Source organism: Lachancea thermotolerans (assembly GCF_000142805.1).
Source record: "Lachancea thermotolerans CBS 6340 chromosome D complete sequence".
Classification (NCBI taxonomy): domain Eukaryota; kingdom Fungi; phylum Ascomycota; class Saccharomycetes; order Saccharomycetales; family Saccharomycetaceae; genus Lachancea; species Lachancea thermotolerans.
The window spans coordinates 718885-738679 of record NC_013080.1 but is presented as its reverse complement, the minus strand read 5'-3'; the positions used below and the strand labels follow the sequence as shown (position 1 = coordinate 738679).

Below are 19795 nucleotides of genomic sequence, written 5' to 3'. Positions count from 1 at the left end.
TACGATCAATCCTGACTTTTGAGTTAGTTGTTCGGGCGAGTTTCCCAATTTATAATTATATGATGATTTGAAGATTCCTTGCCTTGAAAAGAATTCAGTTTGTCCCAAACTGCAACATCCAAGATATATAGCCACACTATCATTCCCAGGTAACCGCGGAGATGTCTTACTACAACAGATACCGCGGCCAGCGGAAGTTCGCTGGCAACGGCGAGACAGGGGCTGCAATTGACGAGCCGGATGCGATCTTCGAACTAGGCAATAATAAGCGGGTCACGGTGAGGCAGTTTCGCAACATAAACTTGATCGACATCCGTGAATACTACGCAGATTCTGCGTCTGGGGAGATGAAGCCCGGGAAGAAGGGCATTTCACTCACCGAGGAGCTCTACGACGAGCTGCTGAAGCACCGGCAGAATATCGATGATGCCCTGCGTCGCTTTGGGTCGAAGAGGCCGCGCACTAAGACCGTCAACGTTCTCTCGGATAGCGAGGACGAACCGCAAAGCATGCGCGTGGCGCCGCCCCAGCGTAGTAAGCCAACGCGTAGCGAACAAAGCAAGCCAGCTCGGCGTGACCGCAGGACGGCAGCGCCAGCACCCCCGCAGTCGCAGCCTGACGAGAAACGCCGCAAGCGCGATGCTCGAGAGGCCGGTGCTCGTCTCGTCATGCCGGGCGGGCAGCCGTCTAATCCACGGCTGGACGACTTGCATACTTCGCGCACGAACGTTAGTAACCCGCGTCTCGATGATCTGCATACCCCACCCGCGAGCGCGAGCAACCCACGTCTCGACGACCACTTGCCCCGGCTTCCGTCCGTGCCGAAGCCTGATAACGACTCTGATTTAGACTCCAGCGACGAAGATTTCGCTCTAGCTCTTGAGTCTGAATTTCAGCGTGACGAGAACTCTGCTCGTGCCAACGACCACGAAGACGAAGGCGAAATAAGCGAGGAGTCGTAGCCGCGCTTCGCGGCAGTACTAGCAGCACGCTTTGCATCACGAATGCCATCTGACGGCCGGATTCCGTGCACCGTCAGCGCATGGACCCGCTTAGGAACACTTTGTACGTATATCATATGAATTGCCAAAATTCGATATTGGAAATTTGATGATCTCTGCATAACATCACCAAAAGATTCCATTGCTATTGAAGCATCGGTAGTTTGTGTATACACAATAAGCTTCGGTCCTAATACACTTGTCTACAGCTAGCAGCGAAAGATGAGCGACCCTCGCGAGCTGGAAAGCGCGCCTTTGTTGGGGCAAAGCAAAGCGCGGAAAGCCAAGAGCAAGAAAAGCGGCAGTAAAAAGCGCAAGCGGAAGTCGGCTTTCAAGGGCTCCGCAGCATCAGCAGTCGTTGAGCCACAGAACTTGCACGTCGAGGACTCCAAGCACCACGAATTTAACTCAAATGACTTCGACAAGACCGATTCGTGGGGCATCCTGCACGAAGGGAGTGAAGAAGACTCTGGTGCCGCTACAAGGAACACGTCGTCGTCGGACGTGGCGCTGGCGTCGCACTTCCCACATTCCTACTTTGATCACAGGCCCTCCATCGCTGTAATGGAGGCGATCAACTCGTCGGGCACACTGAAGCGTGGGCGGCGGCCCAGCACCGCACGCGCTCATGGGTCTGGTACTGGCGCACAAGTCACAAAAGGCATGCTACCGCAGATGTCTCCCAGAGACGCCGAACGGTGGGCGCGCTGTGCAAAGGATTCACACGCGCAGGGTGCTTCGGTTGCTCGCTCTCAGGGGAGCGATGTAGTTATCGACGTGGATGAGTTGATGAACCACGTGACTCGCAACAACCACCTAAGCCAGTCATCAGCACAGTCACCGTCGACCCTATCTCCACGCCACTCTAGTGGTGGGTACAATTCCCAGCCATCGTCGCGTAGAACTTCCAACAGCTCTTCATTGAAAGATGTTTGTTTGCCCATGGATGACGAAGACAGTGAGGGACCAAAACTGTGGCCTGACATATCGGTTTTGGAGGAATACTCCAAGGAGGAGACCGAGCGCCTTCGGAGACAAGCAGTAGAGGATGCCGAAAACTTCCACTTCCAATACGACGATGAGGAAGACTATGAGGACAATAACAACAATGACGGAGTTCTTTTCTCGAAACCAATAGTGACAAACATTGACGTACCCGAGCTAGGGAATACAAGAATTAACGAAGCAGAGCATATGAAGACTGGGCGGCTCAGACCCAAGAAGATAACCCCCTGGCATTTGCGCCGCAAAGGGTCTATAATTCCGGGGTTCTCGGGCCAGACAGATGCAAAGAATGTCAAGCTAGTTTCGCAAACATCCCGCAAAGGTCAGGATGACTTCTTAGTTGGCAGTAACATACAGTATCCACCTCACATTGTTTCCAACAACCCTGAGCATTTTAGGTTCACCTATTTCAGAGAGGACTTGGACTCAACGATTCACTCTCCCACCATTTCAGGTTTGCTCCAACCAGGCCAAAAGTTCGAAGAACTTTTTGTTTCTTCAATTTACGCAGGTAGCAATCACGAGGCTACTCCTAGCGAGACCAAGAGTAGCACCCCTGTCCAACAGACGCCACTACAACGGCTAAGTACGCGGCAGTCTGGCTCAATAGAGATAGACGATGTCCCTCCATTTTGGTTGGACGTTTCCAATCCAAGTGAAGAGGAAATGAAAGTTTTGAGTAAAGCATTCGGCATTCATCCTTTAACAACAGAGGATATTTTCCTTGGAGAAGTGCGCGAAAAGGTTGAGCTTTTCAAGGACTACTACCTTGTTTGTTTCCGGAGTTTTGACATTGTTGCCGAGCGGCACACTCGTAAAAAGAAGCAGCAACAAGACTCCAGCTCTTCTATAAACGACCACGAAAACACAAAGAAGTGGCTACCCAAGTTTCTACGCTCGCGTAGACGCTCTTCTACGAATAAAACGGTGAGTAGTTCCGACCCCAGCTATAGAAGCAAGGTTAGAAAGGAGATAGAAGAGAACGAAAAATACAAGCGCAAGTCAGGCGACCGTAGAAGACCTCGCGGCGGCGAGCTTGAGCCTCTGAACGTATACATTATTGTGTTCCGTACCGGTGTTCTCACATTCCACTTCGCACCAACTCCTCACCCCATCAACGTTCGCAGGAGAGCTCGGCTTTTGAAGGACTACTTGAACGTGACGGCCGATTGGATTGCTTACGCGCTTATCGACGACATTACAGACGCCTTTGCACCTATGATCGAGATCATCGAAGATGAGGTTCATGATATCGAGGAATATATTTTGAAGATGAACCAGTCAGATGATTCCTCTTCCGATGACGACAGTTCCGACGAAGAGACCTTCGAGCGCGGCTATTCGTCCATTGACAGATACCCAAAACGTGGCAGTGTGGTGAACGAAAATGCTTCACTGTCTTCACTTTCGCGGTCTTCGAGATCATCGACCTCCACTTTTGACGCGAATATCATAGGCTGGAAGCGCAAGGGGGATATGCTGAGACGTATTGGCGAGTGTCGCAAACGTGTCATGAGTATCATAAGGCTTCTGGGCTCCAAGGCAGATGTTATCAAGGGTTTTGCGAAGAGATGCAATGAGCACTGGGAGGTTGCCCCACGTTCCGAGATCGGTATGTACTTGGGTGATATTCAGGATCATATCGTGACAATGGTGTCCTCTCTTAACCACTACGAGAAGCTTTTGAGCAGATCTCACTCCAACTACCTGGCCCAAATCAACATCGATATGACCAAAGTCAACAACGACATGAATGATGTACTAGGCAAGATTACCATCTTAGGTACTGTTGTTCTTCCTATGAATATCATCACTGGTCTCTGGGGTATGAACGTTTTGGTTCCTGGGCAGAATACCGATTCGCTAACGTGGTTCACTTGCATCACGACATCGATGCTGGTTTTCGCCTACATTGCCTACGTGTACACCAAGAGAAGGTTCGGGTTTTAGTTCAGACTGCGGGAATCATCCGTGCTATTTAATGTGTTTAATGACACAGTGTGTAAGATCACGTTTTTCGATAAAGTTGTGTCCGGTGCTGACCTCGATGATTTGTAAGAGACAACCGAAATCCTCGTATGAGTTATAAATTTGGTCCACAATGCGAAGAAGTACGTAACGAGCGTCCAAACCTATTTGAGCTTTCAGGGGAGACTACTTACACACACATCGATAAGAGGTATGACATCTCCGACTTCTGAAGACTCTTTTGAAGCCACATATGCGGTGGACATGCACTGCAATGGATGCGTGGAAGACATCAAATCATGTCTGGCAGGCATCCCAAACCTCTCATTGGACTTCCACGTCCCTAAAAAGCTTTTGGCAGTAAAGGGCACAGCGGCTCCTTCTGTCATCATCTCGACGCTACAGAAGTGTGGGCGCGATGCCATCATAAGGGGCACAGGGAAGCCTAACAGCGCGGCAGTTTCGATTCTCGAAACATTCGAGCCCGTGGCTGATAGCGATACCCCTGTGAGAGGATTGGCGCGGATTGTGGGTGTGAGCGATACGAAAACGTGGGTTGACATCACGCTCAATGGACTGCCTCAACCCGGAAAATATTATGCATCGGTAAGGGAGTGTGGAGACATTTCCAAGGGCGCTCAGTCTACGGGAGGGCCGGTGTACAAATTTGACGAGCCTATCGACTGCAGCTCTCCTAGTGACCTGGGCAAAAATCTCTACAGCGGACAGGCATTTTTGAGCGCGCCACTAAGGGTGTGGGAGCTTGTGGGACGCAGCTTCATGGTCACAAGCGATCCACAGCACCGGGCTGGGCATGGCTACGAGATCTGCGGCGTGCTTGCGCGCAGCGCAGGTGTGTGGGAAAACGACAAACAGGTCTGCGCATGCAGCGGCAAGTCAGTTTGGCAGGAGCGTAAGGACGCTCTGGAGCACAACATCCAGCACTGAGCGCAGCGCTTCCCCGGCCCCGGCTTCGTACTCACGTCTTGAATTTCTCAACTATTGTTTATAATTTTAGTGTATGAACGGCGAAAAACTGAATACATCTAATTACAGGTGGAAGCGGCAAAAGGAACGATCATAATGCGTTGGCCGCAGCTGCGGCAGCCCCCCCTTCAGCAACAGCCTTGTCCGACTTCTTGTCGGTTTTCTTGTACGGCGCCTTTTCGTTGATCCGACGGGCCTGTTCATCTACTGGCGGCTGCTCTTTGTTTTCAAACTGCGGCTTGACCGCCTTGACGTCGTTGCCAACCTCCTGCTTAGTATTCTTGGTGGGTACCTTCTGCTTCTGGAAGTCCTTCTCGTTTTCCAGGTTCTTGGTCTCTTGCTGCATGACTACCTCGTTGTTGAAGCGCTCCTTGGAAACCTTTGGGTTGGTCTGCAGGTCTGCCGCATCCATCTGAGCCTCGAGCGCATCTCCGCCGGCGCCCGCGCGGCCTACTGCACTCTCGATCTCCAGCTTGGTTTCCGCGTTTTGTGGGTCCACGAACACTGTCTTGATGGCCAAGTACATCATGATGAGCAGCATGACGTATACGGCAACTTTCTTCATGGGCGTGGTCAAAAACGACTGCTTTTTCGAGTGCGCCTGGCCTCTGTATCTGGGTAGAAGATCATTCTTACGCCTGACCCCGCCTTGCATTGTGCTGAGTGTGTGCTAAGCGGTTTGTGACTGCTGGTGATCAGGCCAGAGGCGGAACGACAACAATACTCTTGAGAGCTGTCCTGAAAGCTTTTGTCGAACCCGGCGTGCCGAGTGACATCCGCGTTCCGTGCGTCACGTGCTCGGAGGTGAGCTCTTTACTGGGCGCACAGTGCCCAGCCGCCGGCCTGTAGTCTTATTCCGGTTACGTGCTGCGTCTATCGAGATTTGGGCTCAGTTTGGATGTGCACAGACCCTCAGGTGCCATCCACGGTCAAATTATGATAAGCGTCCAACTCCGGCGCCTTTAAAGTACAAAGTGATCCGGAGTTTTGGTGATCGCCTCCACCTCGGACATCTAATGCGCCGGCAGGAGCAGCTAACGAAGGCATCACGCGGCATCAGTAATCTGATTTCCCTCTACTAAGGACTTAAATTACTGTTCAGAAGTCTTCTTTTCTATAAGCCAGCAATTAACATTACATGACTTTCAAAAGACATTGGGAAATTGAGAACACCACATTTTCCAGCAACCCAAAATGCGCCTTCAGGCAGACTACCAGACCCTCAACTTCTGCTAATGTACCACTAATTCCTGAAGCCTCAGCACTGCCTGATTGCTGGACACTGCCGCCAGGACCTCCCGTGGCAGTGCACTCAATCCGTGCACCGCGGCTGATACGAGTTTCACAATCCGGTCACGTGCTACTAGCGGGCTTGTCCAATGTAAATACTCGTTAGGTTTGATAACGCCACATCACTCGACACGTGAAAAGTTTAAGCTGTATTCAATGAGCATGTATTTATAAGACCAGCATGAGCCCGTTGGAACCAGCGTCGGCACGAGTAACGTGCCACACAGCGCTGATAAAACACTCGTCTTCTGGACTTTCACACACGCCTAATACTGCGAACCCAGGCCGAGCACCTTTGCACACGCGCACAACGCCCTTTACCCAACAGCATCTGCACTTGGACCGCGCCCAGACCGCCGGCCTGCAACACGCCCCTATGACCGCTCACCAGCAGCAGCAGTACGCCTCACAGGAGGAGCTACACACATACTCCAGCAACTCGCTGGACATCCGCAACGGGTTTGCGGCGCGCGAGCGCGGCACGCCCTCGGCGGAGCCCGCCAGACCGCTGCACAAACAACCGAGCCCGACGGCCGTGGGCGAGCTGCTGGCTCTGCTCGACGACCAGGGCACACTAGTCGCAGCAGCGACGCCACCGCACTTAGACAGCCGCGGCTTTCTCACAGGCGAGCAGATGAACGAGCCCGCGGTCGAGCTCATCAGCGAGCCAGGCCATGCACTTACCGGCCTTCCCACAGAACAAATCTCGAGCTCGCGGCCTGGCCCGCACGCCGGCCCGCGGACTTCTCTGCCGACCCAGGTACACACCGCTGAGCACGAACGGCCGAGCTCGGGCTCGCGTTCGAGATCCAGTGCCTCTGCACGCGATAGCGCGACTATACTTTTCGACGAAGCCCTCGCCGCACTCTCGCCGCCGGAGGAGCTCCAGCACTTGCACACGCCGCAGCACTTGCAGCCGGAGCAGCCGTGCATCGACCCTAATCTGCTGAGCAACTCAAATTCCTACGTCGACTCGGGGCTTCAGCTGGACGATTCCAACGTCCTCGAGGCCTTTGCAGACCAGGATGAGTCACACTCTGTCCTAGACGAGTTCACGTTTTCGAGAAGGCCCAGCGAACCTGCTTCCCGGGCCTTTGCTCCCGATCTTCCGGCGCGCGGTTCCATCTCGTATGCAACTGACTTTTGGAATCTGCCTAGCTCCGGGTCCAAGTCTGGTTCCGAGCGCCCCGCCGAGAGACTTGCGGGCGACTCCAGGCTTCCCGCGTCCTCTGGTTTTCGGCCCACCCACAAGCCCCACCGCTCCTTCGCTGGTGTTTTGCCTTCGTCTCTCGGGGCCGCCCGCCCTCCTAGTGTTGGAGTACGTTCGGAATCCCTGAAACCTTCTGGCACTTCTACGTCACCATTCAAGATCGAAAACGAGCTAACGCAACTGCTCAGCGACTACAATCTCAGCTATTCACATCAAAAAGCTACAAAATTCAGGACCGGTTCCTTCAACGCTTTGACCATATCCCGCAAGTCTTCTCTTTCGGAGCCACAACACCGCGTTCAAAAACAGCGCGCTTCGACGTCCCTGGTGGATGGTAATAATCATGACCTAATATCAAAACTCTATGACGACATGGCCACCCCAAGACCTCGGCTCACCAACCTATCATGGGAAAACGCAATTATGTCCGACGATGAAGAGGACGAAGAGGACGAGTTAGCGCAGCCACTAAAAGCACTTGGAAACAGCCATGCTGACGGAGCCGCCGGATACAACTTCAATTCTAACGACATCTTGCAGCAGCTAGAGTCCGAAGCAGAGCCAAGTAACTCCAAATTTATACCCCCAAACCTGCTGGTTAACGACTCTAATCAAGCTGCGGACAACAATGCGATTGACATGACAAACTTATCTTCCGGCTCCGCAGGTTCCAACACGCTCAATCCGCTGCAGCTGTCTCTTACCGCTTCCACTTCACCATCCTCGTACAACTCGAACTCCAACGCAAAACAGCGCAAGGCAACCTCATTCTCCAAACCCTCTCGAAATAGCAAGTCGTCTTCCCCAATCGAGGAAGACGAAAAGCCTTTCAAATGCCAGGAGTGTACAAAGGCATTTCGGAGAAGCGAGCATCTGAAAAGACACATACGATCTGTCCACTCTACTGAAAGACCCTTCCACTGTTCTTATTGCGACAAGAAATTTAGCCGAAGTGACAACTTGTCTCAGCACCTAAAGACTCATAAGAAACATGGTGACTTTTAGTTTACAAGCGGCCATCGTGAAACCCTTTTTTCCTGTACATCATTTTTCTCAGTACATTTTGCGTATTACAGTTCGACCTTTAGTTTGGGTTCCTGTTTCCTGTGCTGGAGTCGTTGATAGAAACTGAAAAGTACCTTTTGTTCTCCTTTTTAATCGTTTTCCTTTAAGCTCCCATGAACCCTATGTAATTAATTCACCGTGTAGGCCGAGAATGCACACTGTTCCTCGGATCTGCATTTATGTTTTTTTGACCATGTTTTAACAGTTGATTATATCATTTCTCGAAATAAAAACAAGCTCCCAGGCCTGGCAGTGTTCCCCTTGACCATGAATGAGTTCGAAGTGGAGGTCAGCAAATCCTCCAACACACAGTTGCCGACTCTCATTGACTCTAAGGGGTATGCCGAAGGCGGGGATCAAGTTCTTGCGCAGTCAGGCTTCACTGATAAGTATGCGGTCTCTTACCATCAGATAATTGAGCAAGAGAGAGCACTGTTGGATAAGAGGCTACGGCCGGTTGTCAAGAACACCGTGCACTCTGACTCTAAGCGCAAAGTCGGAGAGTACACTCTAGTAAGACGTATCGGGAAAGGGCAATTCGGTGATGTTTACATGGCAAACACTGCTGATGGGGGTTATGTCGCTATCAAATGCGTCCCCAAGAGGCCCAGAAAATCTCAGCAGTATTCTATGAATCAAGTTCTACGTCAAATCCGACGCCAGCAGTCGCAGGGCAGGAGATCGCTAAGTAGCGATGAGGCAATTCTTGAGATGAATGTTAACAAGATCCGCTGGGAGATCTTCGTAGCCAGCGGCTTCAACCATAAAAACATCCTCGGGGTTATAGAATGTCTCGACTCTCGTGACAGCAAAGATATATGGATTGTTTTACCCTTCGCAAGCCTGGGAGAGTTGAAGTGGAAAAGGTCGTCTAAGCCGGAGACTTTGGAGCAATGGGACTTAACATTGAGGCATAAAACTAGTGTCACAGAATTTTCAGAATACGTGCTTCGTAGCTTGACAGCAGGCCTACTGTACCTGTGGGACCAGGGCTGTATCCATCGTGATATAAAGCCCTCCAATATCCTTATTGATGGTAGCACCGGCAACATTGTGCTATCTGACTTCGGAAGTAGTCTGCTTTCCCCCAAGAAGCTTTTACTGGAAGAGCCTGCTATGCAAAAAGCATACTCGGAGGAAGTAAAGAAGATTGTTGGAACCCCGGCTTTCATAGCGCCTGAGCTTTGCAACTTCGAGGAGAACGACTCGTCTTTGGATGGCTTCAAAATTGATCTATGGTCGCTAGGCGTCACCATTTTCTGCCTCCTTGAAAACCGCCTTCCATTCTGGGGAGAGAACGAGTTCGATACTTTCCAAAAAATTGCCAACAACGAGCTACCACTTTCAGGGGATTGGCTGCACGACCTTGTTGTTTCGAAGCTTCTAAGAAAAGATCCCACTCATAGACTTAGTATCAAGCAGCTTGACTCCCTTCTGCGAAACCCGAAGAAGGAGAGCGGTATGAAGAAGCTCGTATCTAGACTGAGGAAAATCAGTATGAAGAAGAAAAAGGGCGCCAAGGTACCAGAAGCCAGTGCTGGGAAAGCTGCTATAGCTGTACCTAGCAATGTTGAAACCAGTGATGTTGAATTTAGTGATATCGAATCGAATATTTCTTCCGCGGCGTCCCTTTCAGACGAACCAGTACAGGTACCGGGCTTCATGGATTGCCGGCCCCCAACTGACAACGGCAGTCCCTCAGTAACCGCTTCAGAGCTTTCCTCGAGGGCAACTCCTTTAGAGCTCTCTCCGCAACAACCTAGCCCTCTGCCGGTCACCCCAAAGCACACCACACATGACACGAGCCCGTCACCTATCAAGATAGACACTCCGCTCAAGAATCTCATTAGAGCTGAAAACACACCAGAGAAAGCTCCTAGCTTATCCCCCATGCCAGTCATAAAGCCTCAGGCTCAAGTCTCTCAGCAAGCAAGCCGGCTAGCATCGAAGGGTACTCTAGACTTCACGAAGTACCTTCAGTCCCCATCAAAGGTGCCCAAAGATTGTGCACCGGTAGGCTCAACAAAAGCATCGAACTCAATTGAGGACATCAAGAGATACCTGAATTTTGCAGAAAGCTAAGCCTTAACTGAGTCAATGCGTCTACAATTCTGCGAAACTTGTGAAGTATCAAATATCAACAACTAGAGCATACAATAATAAGTAATCATCTATCGGAAGAGGTTTTCCGCGCTTTTGCGTCCTTGATTTAACGGGCCGAGTTTTATATGAAACGTGAGAGGTCACGGATTTAACGATCCTCGAATGCGCTTCTGTATTCGCTTGTGTATTTATTTACCTTTAAGGCTTTGTATAAAAAAAAATCTCTGAGCATCCCACTAGTCTTCAAAGCACAGTAAAGGTCTGATCGTGACCTGGATTCGGGAAGTTACGAAGGTGCCTCATTTCAATAATAAAGACCAGAGAACTGCTTGCCAGATCCAAATACAAAAGTTGTGTCAAGAATCTCAAGAGTGGCTTACAATCGAGAACTCCGAACTGCGCAGGGCCTGTCAAATACTGGCCAGTTTGAGAAATGAGCGATCCCAAGATCTTTGTTAGGAAGGCTAAGCGAACTACTTTGCAGGAAGGAGGAAATTTTCTGAAGAACATAAATCTCTTGGTTGGAATAAATCGTCGGAAGAGTGGTAAAAGCAGAGCAGCTAGAGGGGGAGATGCCCCTGGGCTAAACCACCCACAATCGAATTTGCAACAAAACGAAACAGAGAAAACTACTTTTGCTGCGGACAGCGTGTTTGGGGCCCAAGTGCTACACATTAGCTCAGAGAATTCAAGTACATCATGCGAAGAGGATGATGAAGAAAAAGGAGAAGGAGAGGGCGAGTCGTGTAACTCGCCCGTGGTGAGACAGCCTTTCTTCCCAATACTGGACTCTCCTTCTGAAGATGTTTTCGAGCACAGCATGCGTCTTAAGCCACAAAGAGCCCCTGCACCATTCTTAGCTCGCATAGGCAATGAAAGGGCTAATAGCGCGTCCCTTGCAGCAATCAAGAATAGCGATGGCTTTAACTTGCGCTCCAGACCGTTAAAGCGACAGCCAAGCGGTGTCAAGAAAGAGCATGCAACAAGCCAGGTCGCTAAAGGACAATTAAGAAGAATCCACTCTATGTATGCCTCCCAGAAGGAAGTTTCGAAAGGGTTAGAGGTTCCCAAAATGAGGTCGCTTGAAGAACCCGAAGCTGAATGTGATATCGAGTGTCCTGCGTACGAGTCAAAACTCGAGCGAAGCGGTATACCTCACTATTTCGACAACAAAACTGATGATAACTTACCCCGAATAAGTGTTGAGACGCTGGTCAATATAATGGACGGCGATGTGAAGAAGCAATATGACACAGTTCACATAGTTGACTGCCGCTTTGAGTACGAGTATCAGGGCGGTCACATTGGTGACGCTATCAATATAAGCTCCCAAACATCTTTGGAATCAGTTTTCATCCACAATAGGAAAAACTATTGCAAAAGCCACCTTCCATCACTAGTGATTTTTCACTGCGAGTTCAGCTCATATCGGGGACCTATCATGGCTTCACACTTGCGCAACTGTGACCGCATGTTGAACTATGACAACTACCCAAAGTTGCATTATCCAGACATCCTTATTGTTGAAGGAGGATACAAATCTTTCTTCGAAAAGTACAGCCATCGTTGTTTTCCACGCCGGTATATCGAAATGGGTTCTCAAGATCATATTGATAAATGCGAGTCTGAAATGGAAAAGTTTCGGAGAAATTCCAAGCGCGTCGCAACGAAATCTAATTCTTTGCATTCGCTAAATAAAGGCAACGTTACATCTAGAGCATCAACGCCCTTCAGGTCGGAATTTGCATCCAGAAACCAGTCGTGCTTCTCTGATTACAAAAAGCACGATCGACCCGGCCTGTCGCATTACACTACTAAAAGCAACCTCTCGTTCAGGTACGAAGCTCCACCGAAGCTAACATTGTCACAGTTTAGCATGAACAGTGGTAGTGGTAGCCCCTCGAGCGTCAGTAGCAGCGCTGCGAGTAGCCGAGCACTTTTACTGGACGAGCTCCAGGATGACTTGGAAAGCTCAGACTTTGATAATATTAGCTTCGAGGAGAACGAGCATCCTCACACATATTGCGGTGGCACAGACCCCGTTCTTGCATTAAACAGCCCTAAAGCATCCCTTTTGAGTTCCATCTTTCAAGAAGAAGAGGTGGATAGCAGATACCCAAGCAAACAACTTGCGAACGCTACAACCAAATAAAATCTTAGCATAATCTTATAGTTCGCTATTAAATACAAAAAATGGCCCATATATCGTGACGGAGGGTTCTCGGATTGAAATTAAGTGCCTGCAAACACCGGGGCGCTACAAGATGTATGGCTCTTTGTTTCTTGATGCGTCCAAAGTAAAATTAAATGATTCAGAAGCCGAACCCGTTGACTCTGATATCTTCGCGCCCCAAGCTGGTGTTGAGATCCGTATTCCACCGCGACGGTGGCCATATCACCGCTATAGCCTTTCCGAGAACAAGGCCAGTTGATACCGGCCCAAAGTTATTAGAGTCTATCGAGTGAAATGCATTGTCACCTTCTACCCATATGTGACTTCGCGGGATGTGTGCAATCTCCCTCGGGTACGGGTATCTAGTTTGGACTGAATCGAACTCTTTCCCTTTCACTCTCTTGCAAAACACTTTTCGAGGGTTCGAAGGTGCTTTTATGAGCACCACGTCATTATGTTTGATATTATTGACATTTTTCATGCCCCATTTCCAAAGCAAAACCCAATCTGTGGGTTCGGTCTTGCTTGGGTTTAGTGTTGGCATCATCGAGGAGCCTTGAATTTTAGCTATATAGCAGACGTTCTCATTGAAAGCTAAGGCTACAGGTATCCAGGTAATTCCTATCAATAAGCTGTTCGCAAACCGTCCAGATGATTTGATGAAGCTCATCTCGCGTTTCCTTCACCTGTGATCTTGAGTATTTAAGCTTACAGCGCTCTATGATGGGCTTGGTCCGTCGTTTGCAATGACATCAACATATACTAACACTCGAAATCAAAACTGGTTAATTGAAATGAAGGTATCAACCTCATCTCCACGTACATAGTGATATTAACATGCGCATCACGTGTATTTTCAAAGTATCAAACTCTTGACACTAAATTATGTAATCATAATGTACGCGATGTTCATATTCGTACCAGTCCCTCTACACGAATATGGGGGTAAGCTTCAGATGGCAGAAAATTAATTACTTTCGGGCCGAGCTCGGAAGAAAGCCGAACATCTCAAATGAGACTCGTAATTCAGGTCATCTTAGAAAAGAATAAATGGCCATAGTGGTCTCTGTCTAGTCTACTAGGCTCTAATGGACTGAATAATCTTGTGTGTGTTTCAACTGCAGCATGCGGGAGGCGTTAAAAACAAGGTTAGCTCTCTTTAAGATATTGTACACCAATAGAGTTACGCAATTTCTAATATCTCAGTGGTTTTTCATAACTTTGGCGGTGTTCATTGTACTGGCTCACTTCTTCCCAAACTTTGCTCGTCATGGCGGTACGATTCGGGCAGAATACACTATAGGGTATGGAGCGGTTGCTGCAATCTTCCTACAAAGTGGGTTAAGCATGAAAACACAAAAGCTATGCTATAACTTGGGAAACTGGCGTGCCCACCTATCTGTGCTCACAATCAGCTTTCTCGTGACGAGCTCTATAATGTTCGGGCTGTGTTCTGGGATCAAAAAAGCAAATGATCCTGCTATCGACGACTGGGTTTTGATGGGGCTGATTGTCACAGCAACTTGCCCAACGACAGTTGCATCCAACGTGGTGATGACGAAAAAAGCTGGTGGAAACGACCTCTTGTGCTTATGCGAGGTCTTCATAGGCAACGTGCTAGGCGCTTTCGTGACACCCGCGCTTGTTCAAATGTTCACTTCTTCCTCGCTTTTTGCATTTGGTAATCCTGCTAGTGGTTCAAGTGTTTCGCATTTGTACGCAGATGTTATGAAACAGATCGGGCTTTCGGTGTTTGTGCCACTGTTTGTGGGGCAGGTGTTACAGAATATTTTCCCGGAGCAAGTTAGTTGGTGTCTCTCCACTTTCAAGTTAGGCAAGGTTGGAAGTTTCTGCCTACTTTTAATCATGTGGAGCTCATTTTCCACCGCATTTCATCAGCGTGCGTTCGAGAGCGTTTCTCACGCATGCATCATATTTGTGGTCTTTTTTAACATTGCCATCTACCTGTTTTTTACGGGCATATGTTATCTGTGGGCCAGACCCTGGTTTCTGCCGTTACTTTTCCCTACAGAGCCTACTCAGGACTCTTCAAAGGCGTATAAGACTTTCTACAAAATCCTTTCGCCGTTCTACTGCACCAAGAAAAATGCCATTGCAGTGATGTTCTGCGGGGCAGCGAAAACCGCTGCACTTGGAGTTTCCTTAGTAACATCCCAATATGGTAGCGACTCGCCCCACTTAGGTAAACTGCTTGTTCCGCTTGTGCTTTACCAAAGTGAGCAAGTTATTACTGCCAATTTTCTGGTGTCTTTCTTCAAAAAATGGGCAGCCGACGAAAACAACGCTGTTATAGAAACAGCCCAAGCCTCGAATGACATAGAAAGCGGAGCCACTTCAAGTGCAAAAAAGTCTTGTAACATCGACAGAGAAACCCTGGCATCATCTTCCGCAATGAAATGAAATAAAATACAACTAATTAATAGGCTGAAAACTATAATCAAATCCAAGTTTCCGTAAACACTCAGTATTTTGAACGCGGTGAAGTAATACTTTCAAAAGGCCACGTCCCAAACAATTGACGGACCTTTCTTTTCGTATTTTTCTCTTGTGACGTAGAAGCTTTCGTTTGTATGACCAAAAGCCTGTTTCGCTACAATCTGTGCTCCCAGAAATGGGACTTCAGCGTAACCATGCTTCTTCCACTCAGGAAAGTACTCTGGATACTTAGCCAAACTTATCGCAGTTGGTATTTGGACGTAGTCCACCGAGTTCAGAAATGAATTGGCGATTTTAGCTTTCTTCTTGACTGAGTTTTGTGCTGAATGTTCGCGTTCTCTTATGTCTTTTTCATGAGCTGGTTCTCCAATAAGGTGGTCTTCAACAAGTTTTTGTAGAAGCGCTTCTTTGAACCCGCTGATGGATGTGGTTCCCCCTACGACCAATATGTTCTCCCACATTGCCCTGAGTTTGTGAAAGTCGTCGATTTGGGAAAGAACCCGGCCAACTGTCTTAGATATCTCAGCAACCAAGCTCTCGCAACCTTTGAACCTCTGCTTACCCACGATAATTTGTTTGCCGTGTCGATCAACGAATACATTGTTCTCCTGCTCACTGTTCTCGACGTTATGTTTATCCTTGTTTTTTTCGCGCTCTTCCAGTATTTCCCTGGTATCACGATCACTTGTTACCAGAGCTGCAACATCGAGAGCACCTTCATCCTCACCGTGTTTAAAGTTAAGTGATGAACTTTTTTTGGCGTCCTCGCTTAAAACCTCAAATATCGAGGACTTTTTCAAATCCTCAATTTGCTCTGGAGTCCATTGAGGTAGTAACTTTGCTAGCTCTTGGTCAATCTGACTCCCGCCATGTTCAACTTTAACAGCCAGGTGACCGAGTTGAATGTAGTCTAATATGGGTATAACATCAGTACCGTTTGTATGGATGTCAATGACCACGCAGTTTTGTAAGGACCCTAGTGCGTATGAGGAAGCCAGGGCGGACGGCAAAAACATAAAATTGTTTATTTGCAACTGTTCAAAGACGAACTGGGCGATTGTTTCCAGCTGATGATGTGTCCATGAGGAGTGACTGAGCATCAACATAGGAATGTTAGACAATTCCATATCGAAGACCTCGGGGCTGGCCCCATTTCTTGATCGCTGAGCCAAGTACGATTTGTATATCAACTTCACGAAAAACAGGAAACCATCAAGGTCGACTATTTGGCCATCCACAAGCGGATTGACCTTAACATTACCGCTATCGGATTTGGAAGTGTAAAGTCCTTCCGGCGTCTTGTACACAACAGTTGGTATTTCTAGCTGAGGAGGATAAAATGTTTCCTCTCTCATACCAAACTGCACTAAAGCATTTTGAGATCGAGGATATATCAGCTGGTTCACTTGGTTAGCATTGTCGAACAAGGCCTTGGGACAATATTATGGGATGCACAGTAACATACGAAATAGCTGTCCTGTCTGAAGGGTGCCATCTTTTTTCTTTCTCTGGGGTTTGTTAGTAGGTCAAAGTAGTATTCTTCTAATTTCAAATTTCAATTCGACAATAAACACCACTTATAGCTGTTTAACGCCAAAAGATAAATACAAACCCCAATGAACGCCAGCATAGCAAGCCAAACAGGTGGCAGATCGTTGAGCAATACGAATCGACTCTCTAGAGACATCAACGAAAGGGCAATATCGCTTTTACAGAAAAACCGGCAGCACAGGGAGCTGTTGCAGCGGCGAGGAGAAGACCGCAGAAGATATGTTCCATCAGAAGAACCTTCTCAAATTGATATATCTGCACCTGCTGTAACACAAATTCGCCGGCGCAAAGCGAGCACAAAAAGGTACCGTCCGAGCGATACAGCGTTACAAGAAATACGCAAGTATCAGCGAAGCACAGACCTTTTAATCTCAAAGATGCCCTTTGCACGCTTGGTCAAAGAGGTCACAGACCAGTTCACCACCGAGGAACAGCAGTTGAGATGGCAGTCAATGGCTATAATGGCACTACAGGAAGCAAGTGAAGCATACTTAGTTGGTCTCTTGGAACACACAAACCTATTAGCGTTACATGCAAAGAGAATCACTATTATGAGGAAAGACATGCAATTGGCCAGGAGAATTCGAGGCCAGTTTATTTAGCTTATAGACTTGGAGTTTTTTAATGTTACAAATGGGAAATGGGAGCTTGTAAGCGCCTAAGGCAAAATTTCGATGTAGTTACGCGGAATGATACCATAGCGGTACTCAGGGTCAACATTTTGAGAATCGAGAACCTCACCAATGAACCAGTCTTGGTCAAGCTGTTCTGTGAGTAGCAGATAGTCGCCTACATGGAAATTCACTATCTGCTGCTCGTTGGGTTCCATGAAGGTATACAGAGCCTTAGCGTATCGCAAGACCTCCTCACCCTTACTTGAAAAGAGTGGAAGTTCCACATAGTGGTCTTTGTCCATTACTCTCTTAGTGCAGGTCTCGTTTGTTGAGCTCCTGGAATGTTGAAATGGTATTAGATGCTTTTTCTGCGAAGATGTTGAATTACTTGGTCTTTCGTCTTCAACATCATCGTATCCGCTGCTACCCCTCTTCATGGCTTCAAGCGCTTCTTTGAATGGGTTAGAACTTGAATCGCTAGCTACCATTGACTTCCTGCGTTGGGTTGTTCTTGGCCCCGAGCTAGCATGGAACCTGGTTGTCTCCATACTGCTGGTTCTTGAGCCTTCATTCAAGTTTGATGATTGAGATGATTCAAGGAGCTGTGATCTAGTTTTTGACTTTCTGCGGTTTTGGGAATTCCAAGATTTGGCAAATCGCTGAGAGTCACCGATACTATGGGCAAGAGATGATATAGATGTCGACATAGACTCGACACTGGCTCTATGTCTAACATTTGAAGTAAATTCTGTTGGATTTGATGACTCGTTCGATGATTCGGATGAAGTGTAAACTTCTGCGGCCGTTTCAGGCGGCTCAAGGCGATCAAGCTTGGTAGGCTCTGGCTTTTGCTTCTCAACTTCTGGATGCGGTACGTCAGCTGCTTGCTCCTCATAATAACCGGATAACCTACTTCTTTGAAGTTGCGAAGAGAGTTGACGAACATTTTGGACGTGTTTACTCGATGTGGAGCTTGTGCGCGGGCTATCGGCGCTTGCCGCATGAACAAAATTGCCTCTTATTCGTCCCGTGCCATGGTTATATGCGAAACTTGAAATGTCTTGGTCGGCAGTGAATTTGGTTAGCTGCTGTGTTAAATTGTCCATGCTTATTTGCTCTTCCACTGCTGCATCCGAGCATTGTTTTGAAAACTCCTGCAATTTGACTTTTATGAATTGGATGCGGGAGCGCTCCAGTTCCTGTAGTTCGAGACTCAACCGCGACCACTCATGTAACCAGTGCTTGGTAGAATTTTTATACTCTTGCTTCAAAACATCTAATTTCATCTGCAGTTCATCCACAATGCTTCTCCATTTTTGTATGTGGCGGTCATTCTGGGACGAATCGCGCTTGCCAAGATAGTTGTCCTGATTAAGCTGACAGTCTCGCAACTCGGTGGAGGCCTTTTCAAGCTTTCCCTGCAAGACATCGCAGAGCTGCTTCTTGGTGATCTTGTCGTTGCACAAGTTTCTGGTTTTAAGACTGATCGTCTTGTATCTTGCTTGGAGGTCCTGTACAAATAACTTGAGCTCCGAAAACCCATCTCTGTATATAGCTACAGCCTGTTTCGAATGGGACTGGCTGAGCCGTTCTTGGCTTGAATGTAAGCTTTTAACACTGAGTCCAAGTTTCCCGTAGTCTGGCTGTGACTGTATGTTGCTATTGAATTTGGCGGTGATAGCGCTCAGCCGCCGCGCGTAGTCCTTTTCGAGCTTGCTTCTCTCTTCAAAAAAGTCTATCAGACCCTCGCAGGATTCAAGCCCTTGACTAACGTGTTCCAGGAGAATTCGAGTGCCTGTATCCTGCTCATCCCAGAAACTCAATTGATAGTTGTAAGAATGTGACATGTCTGCCCAAACTCAAGACTTGTCGATGTACACACTATTTTTTCTGTCTTTGGTATTTGAAGGACCCATCCTTGCAGGAGTTTGCCCTTACCAAGTTCTCAGCGTTGAAGGTGGATAGAGCGCTCTGCGATATGTTTACCAATTACCCAGAAAGGTAGAGAACAGCTAAAGTTCATTAAATTCTGTTTCTGGAGAATATACCGTTTCGATTCAGCCTTCTATTTGGGGTAACTCTCCAAATACGGCAGGTTTCCATACTTGGTTACCTGCTATATAAGGTAATACCCTACATTGGGAAGGTCCTCCAAAACTGGATGTCTGAGACCCTGATTTTCAAAATCCAGTAAGTCCGCCAATCCCGGGCTTTTCCTTAATAGGAAGTTGACGTTTGCTTTCGTCGCATAATACGTTCTTTGCTTCTACGGAAATAGTTAATATTCTATATCAGGGGAGTAATTTGAACATCTGCCCTTCCCACTACCTTAAACGCGTCAAAAACCCCACCATAGAAAGGAACCGCTGGG

At 48.1% G+C, this 19795-nt stretch overlaps 12 protein-coding genes across 12 annotated transcripts; 8 read left to right on the top strand and 4 right to left on the bottom strand.

Annotated features, from left to right (window-relative positions):
* Positions 1–161: 161 nt before the first annotated feature.
* SUB1 (chromatin-binding transcription coactivator SUB1) lies at positions 162–962 on the top strand (the record flags this gene model as incomplete). The annotated part of the gene is made up of 1 exon (XM_002553049.1): positions 162–962. The coding sequence occupies one exon, from the start codon at positions 162–164 to the stop codon at positions 960–962; it is 801 nt and encodes a 266-aa protein (XP_002553095.1).
* A 261-nt stretch (positions 963–1223) lies between these two features.
* On the top strand, positions 1224–3956 carry MNR2 (putative Mg(2+) transporter MNR2; the record flags this gene model as incomplete). The annotated part of the gene is made up of 1 exon (XM_002553048.1): positions 1224–3956. The coding sequence occupies one exon, from the start codon at positions 1224–1226 to the stop codon at positions 3954–3956; it is 2733 nt and encodes a 910-aa protein (XP_002553094.1).
* Positions 3957–4187: 231 nt separating this feature from the next.
* CCS1 (copper chaperone CCS1) lies at positions 4188–4922 on the top strand (the record flags this gene model as incomplete). Its single annotated transcript, XM_002553047.1, has 1 exon — positions 4188–4922. One exon carries the CDS (start codon positions 4188–4190, stop codon positions 4920–4922), a length of 735 nt encoding a protein of 244 aa, XP_002553093.1.
* A 130-nt stretch (positions 4923–5052) lies between these two features.
* On the bottom strand, positions 5053–5616 carry KLTH0D08756g (uncharacterized protein; the record flags this gene model as incomplete). Its single annotated transcript, XM_002553046.1, has 1 exon — positions 5053–5616. The coding sequence occupies one exon, from the start codon at positions 5614–5616 to the stop codon at positions 5053–5055; it is 564 nt and encodes a 187-aa protein (XP_002553092.1).
* Positions 5617–6432: 816 nt separating this feature from the next.
* On the top strand, positions 6433–8466 carry KLTH0D08734g (C2H2-type zinc finger protein; the record flags this gene model as incomplete). The annotated part of the gene is made up of 1 exon (XM_002553045.1): positions 6433–8466. The coding sequence occupies one exon, from the start codon at positions 6433–6435 to the stop codon at positions 8464–8466; it is 2034 nt and encodes a 677-aa protein (XP_002553091.1).
* Positions 8467–8793: 327 nt separating this feature from the next.
* Positions 8794–10608, top strand: ELM1 (serine/threonine protein kinase ELM1; the record flags this gene model as incomplete). Its single annotated transcript, XM_002553044.1, has 1 exon — positions 8794–10608. One exon carries the CDS (start codon positions 8794–8796, stop codon positions 10606–10608), a length of 1815 nt encoding a protein of 604 aa, XP_002553090.1.
* Positions 10609–11062: 454 nt separating this feature from the next.
* Positions 11063–12781, top strand: MIH1 (putative tyrosine protein phosphatase MIH1; the record flags this gene model as incomplete). The annotated part of the gene is made up of 1 exon (XM_002553043.1): positions 11063–12781. The coding sequence occupies one exon, from the start codon at positions 11063–11065 to the stop codon at positions 12779–12781; it is 1719 nt and encodes a 572-aa protein (XP_002553089.1).
* A 160-nt stretch (positions 12782–12941) lies between these two features.
* Positions 12942–13472, bottom strand: IMP2 (endopeptidase catalytic subunit; the record flags this gene model as incomplete). Its single annotated transcript, XM_002553042.1, has 1 exon — positions 12942–13472. One exon carries the CDS (start codon positions 13470–13472, stop codon positions 12942–12944), a length of 531 nt encoding a protein of 176 aa, XP_002553088.1.
* Positions 13473–13927: 455 nt separating this feature from the next.
* On the top strand, positions 13928–15223 carry RCH1 (Rch1p; the record flags this gene model as incomplete). The annotated part of the gene is made up of 1 exon (XM_002553041.1): positions 13928–15223. The coding sequence occupies one exon, from the start codon at positions 13928–13930 to the stop codon at positions 15221–15223; it is 1296 nt and encodes a 431-aa protein (XP_002553087.1).
* Positions 15224–15315: 92 nt separating this feature from the next.
* On the bottom strand, positions 15316–16614 carry ARP9 (Arp9p; the record flags this gene model as incomplete). The annotated part of the gene is made up of 1 exon (XM_002553040.1): positions 15316–16614. The coding sequence occupies one exon, from the start codon at positions 16612–16614 to the stop codon at positions 15316–15318; it is 1299 nt and encodes a 432-aa protein (XP_002553086.1).
* Positions 16615–16875: 261 nt separating this feature from the next.
* On the top strand, positions 16876–17412 carry CSE4 (centromeric DNA-binding histone H3-like protein CSE4; the record flags this gene model as incomplete). The annotated part of the gene is made up of 1 exon (XM_002553039.1): positions 16876–17412. One exon carries the CDS (start codon positions 16876–16878, stop codon positions 17410–17412), a length of 537 nt encoding a protein of 178 aa, XP_002553085.1.
* A 56-nt stretch (positions 17413–17468) lies between these two features.
* HOF1 (formin-binding protein HOF1) lies at positions 17469–19271 on the bottom strand (the record flags this gene model as incomplete). The annotated part of the gene is made up of 1 exon (XM_002553038.1): positions 17469–19271. One exon carries the CDS (start codon positions 19269–19271, stop codon positions 17469–17471), a length of 1803 nt encoding a protein of 600 aa, XP_002553084.1.
* Positions 19272–19795: the final 524 nt, after the last annotated feature.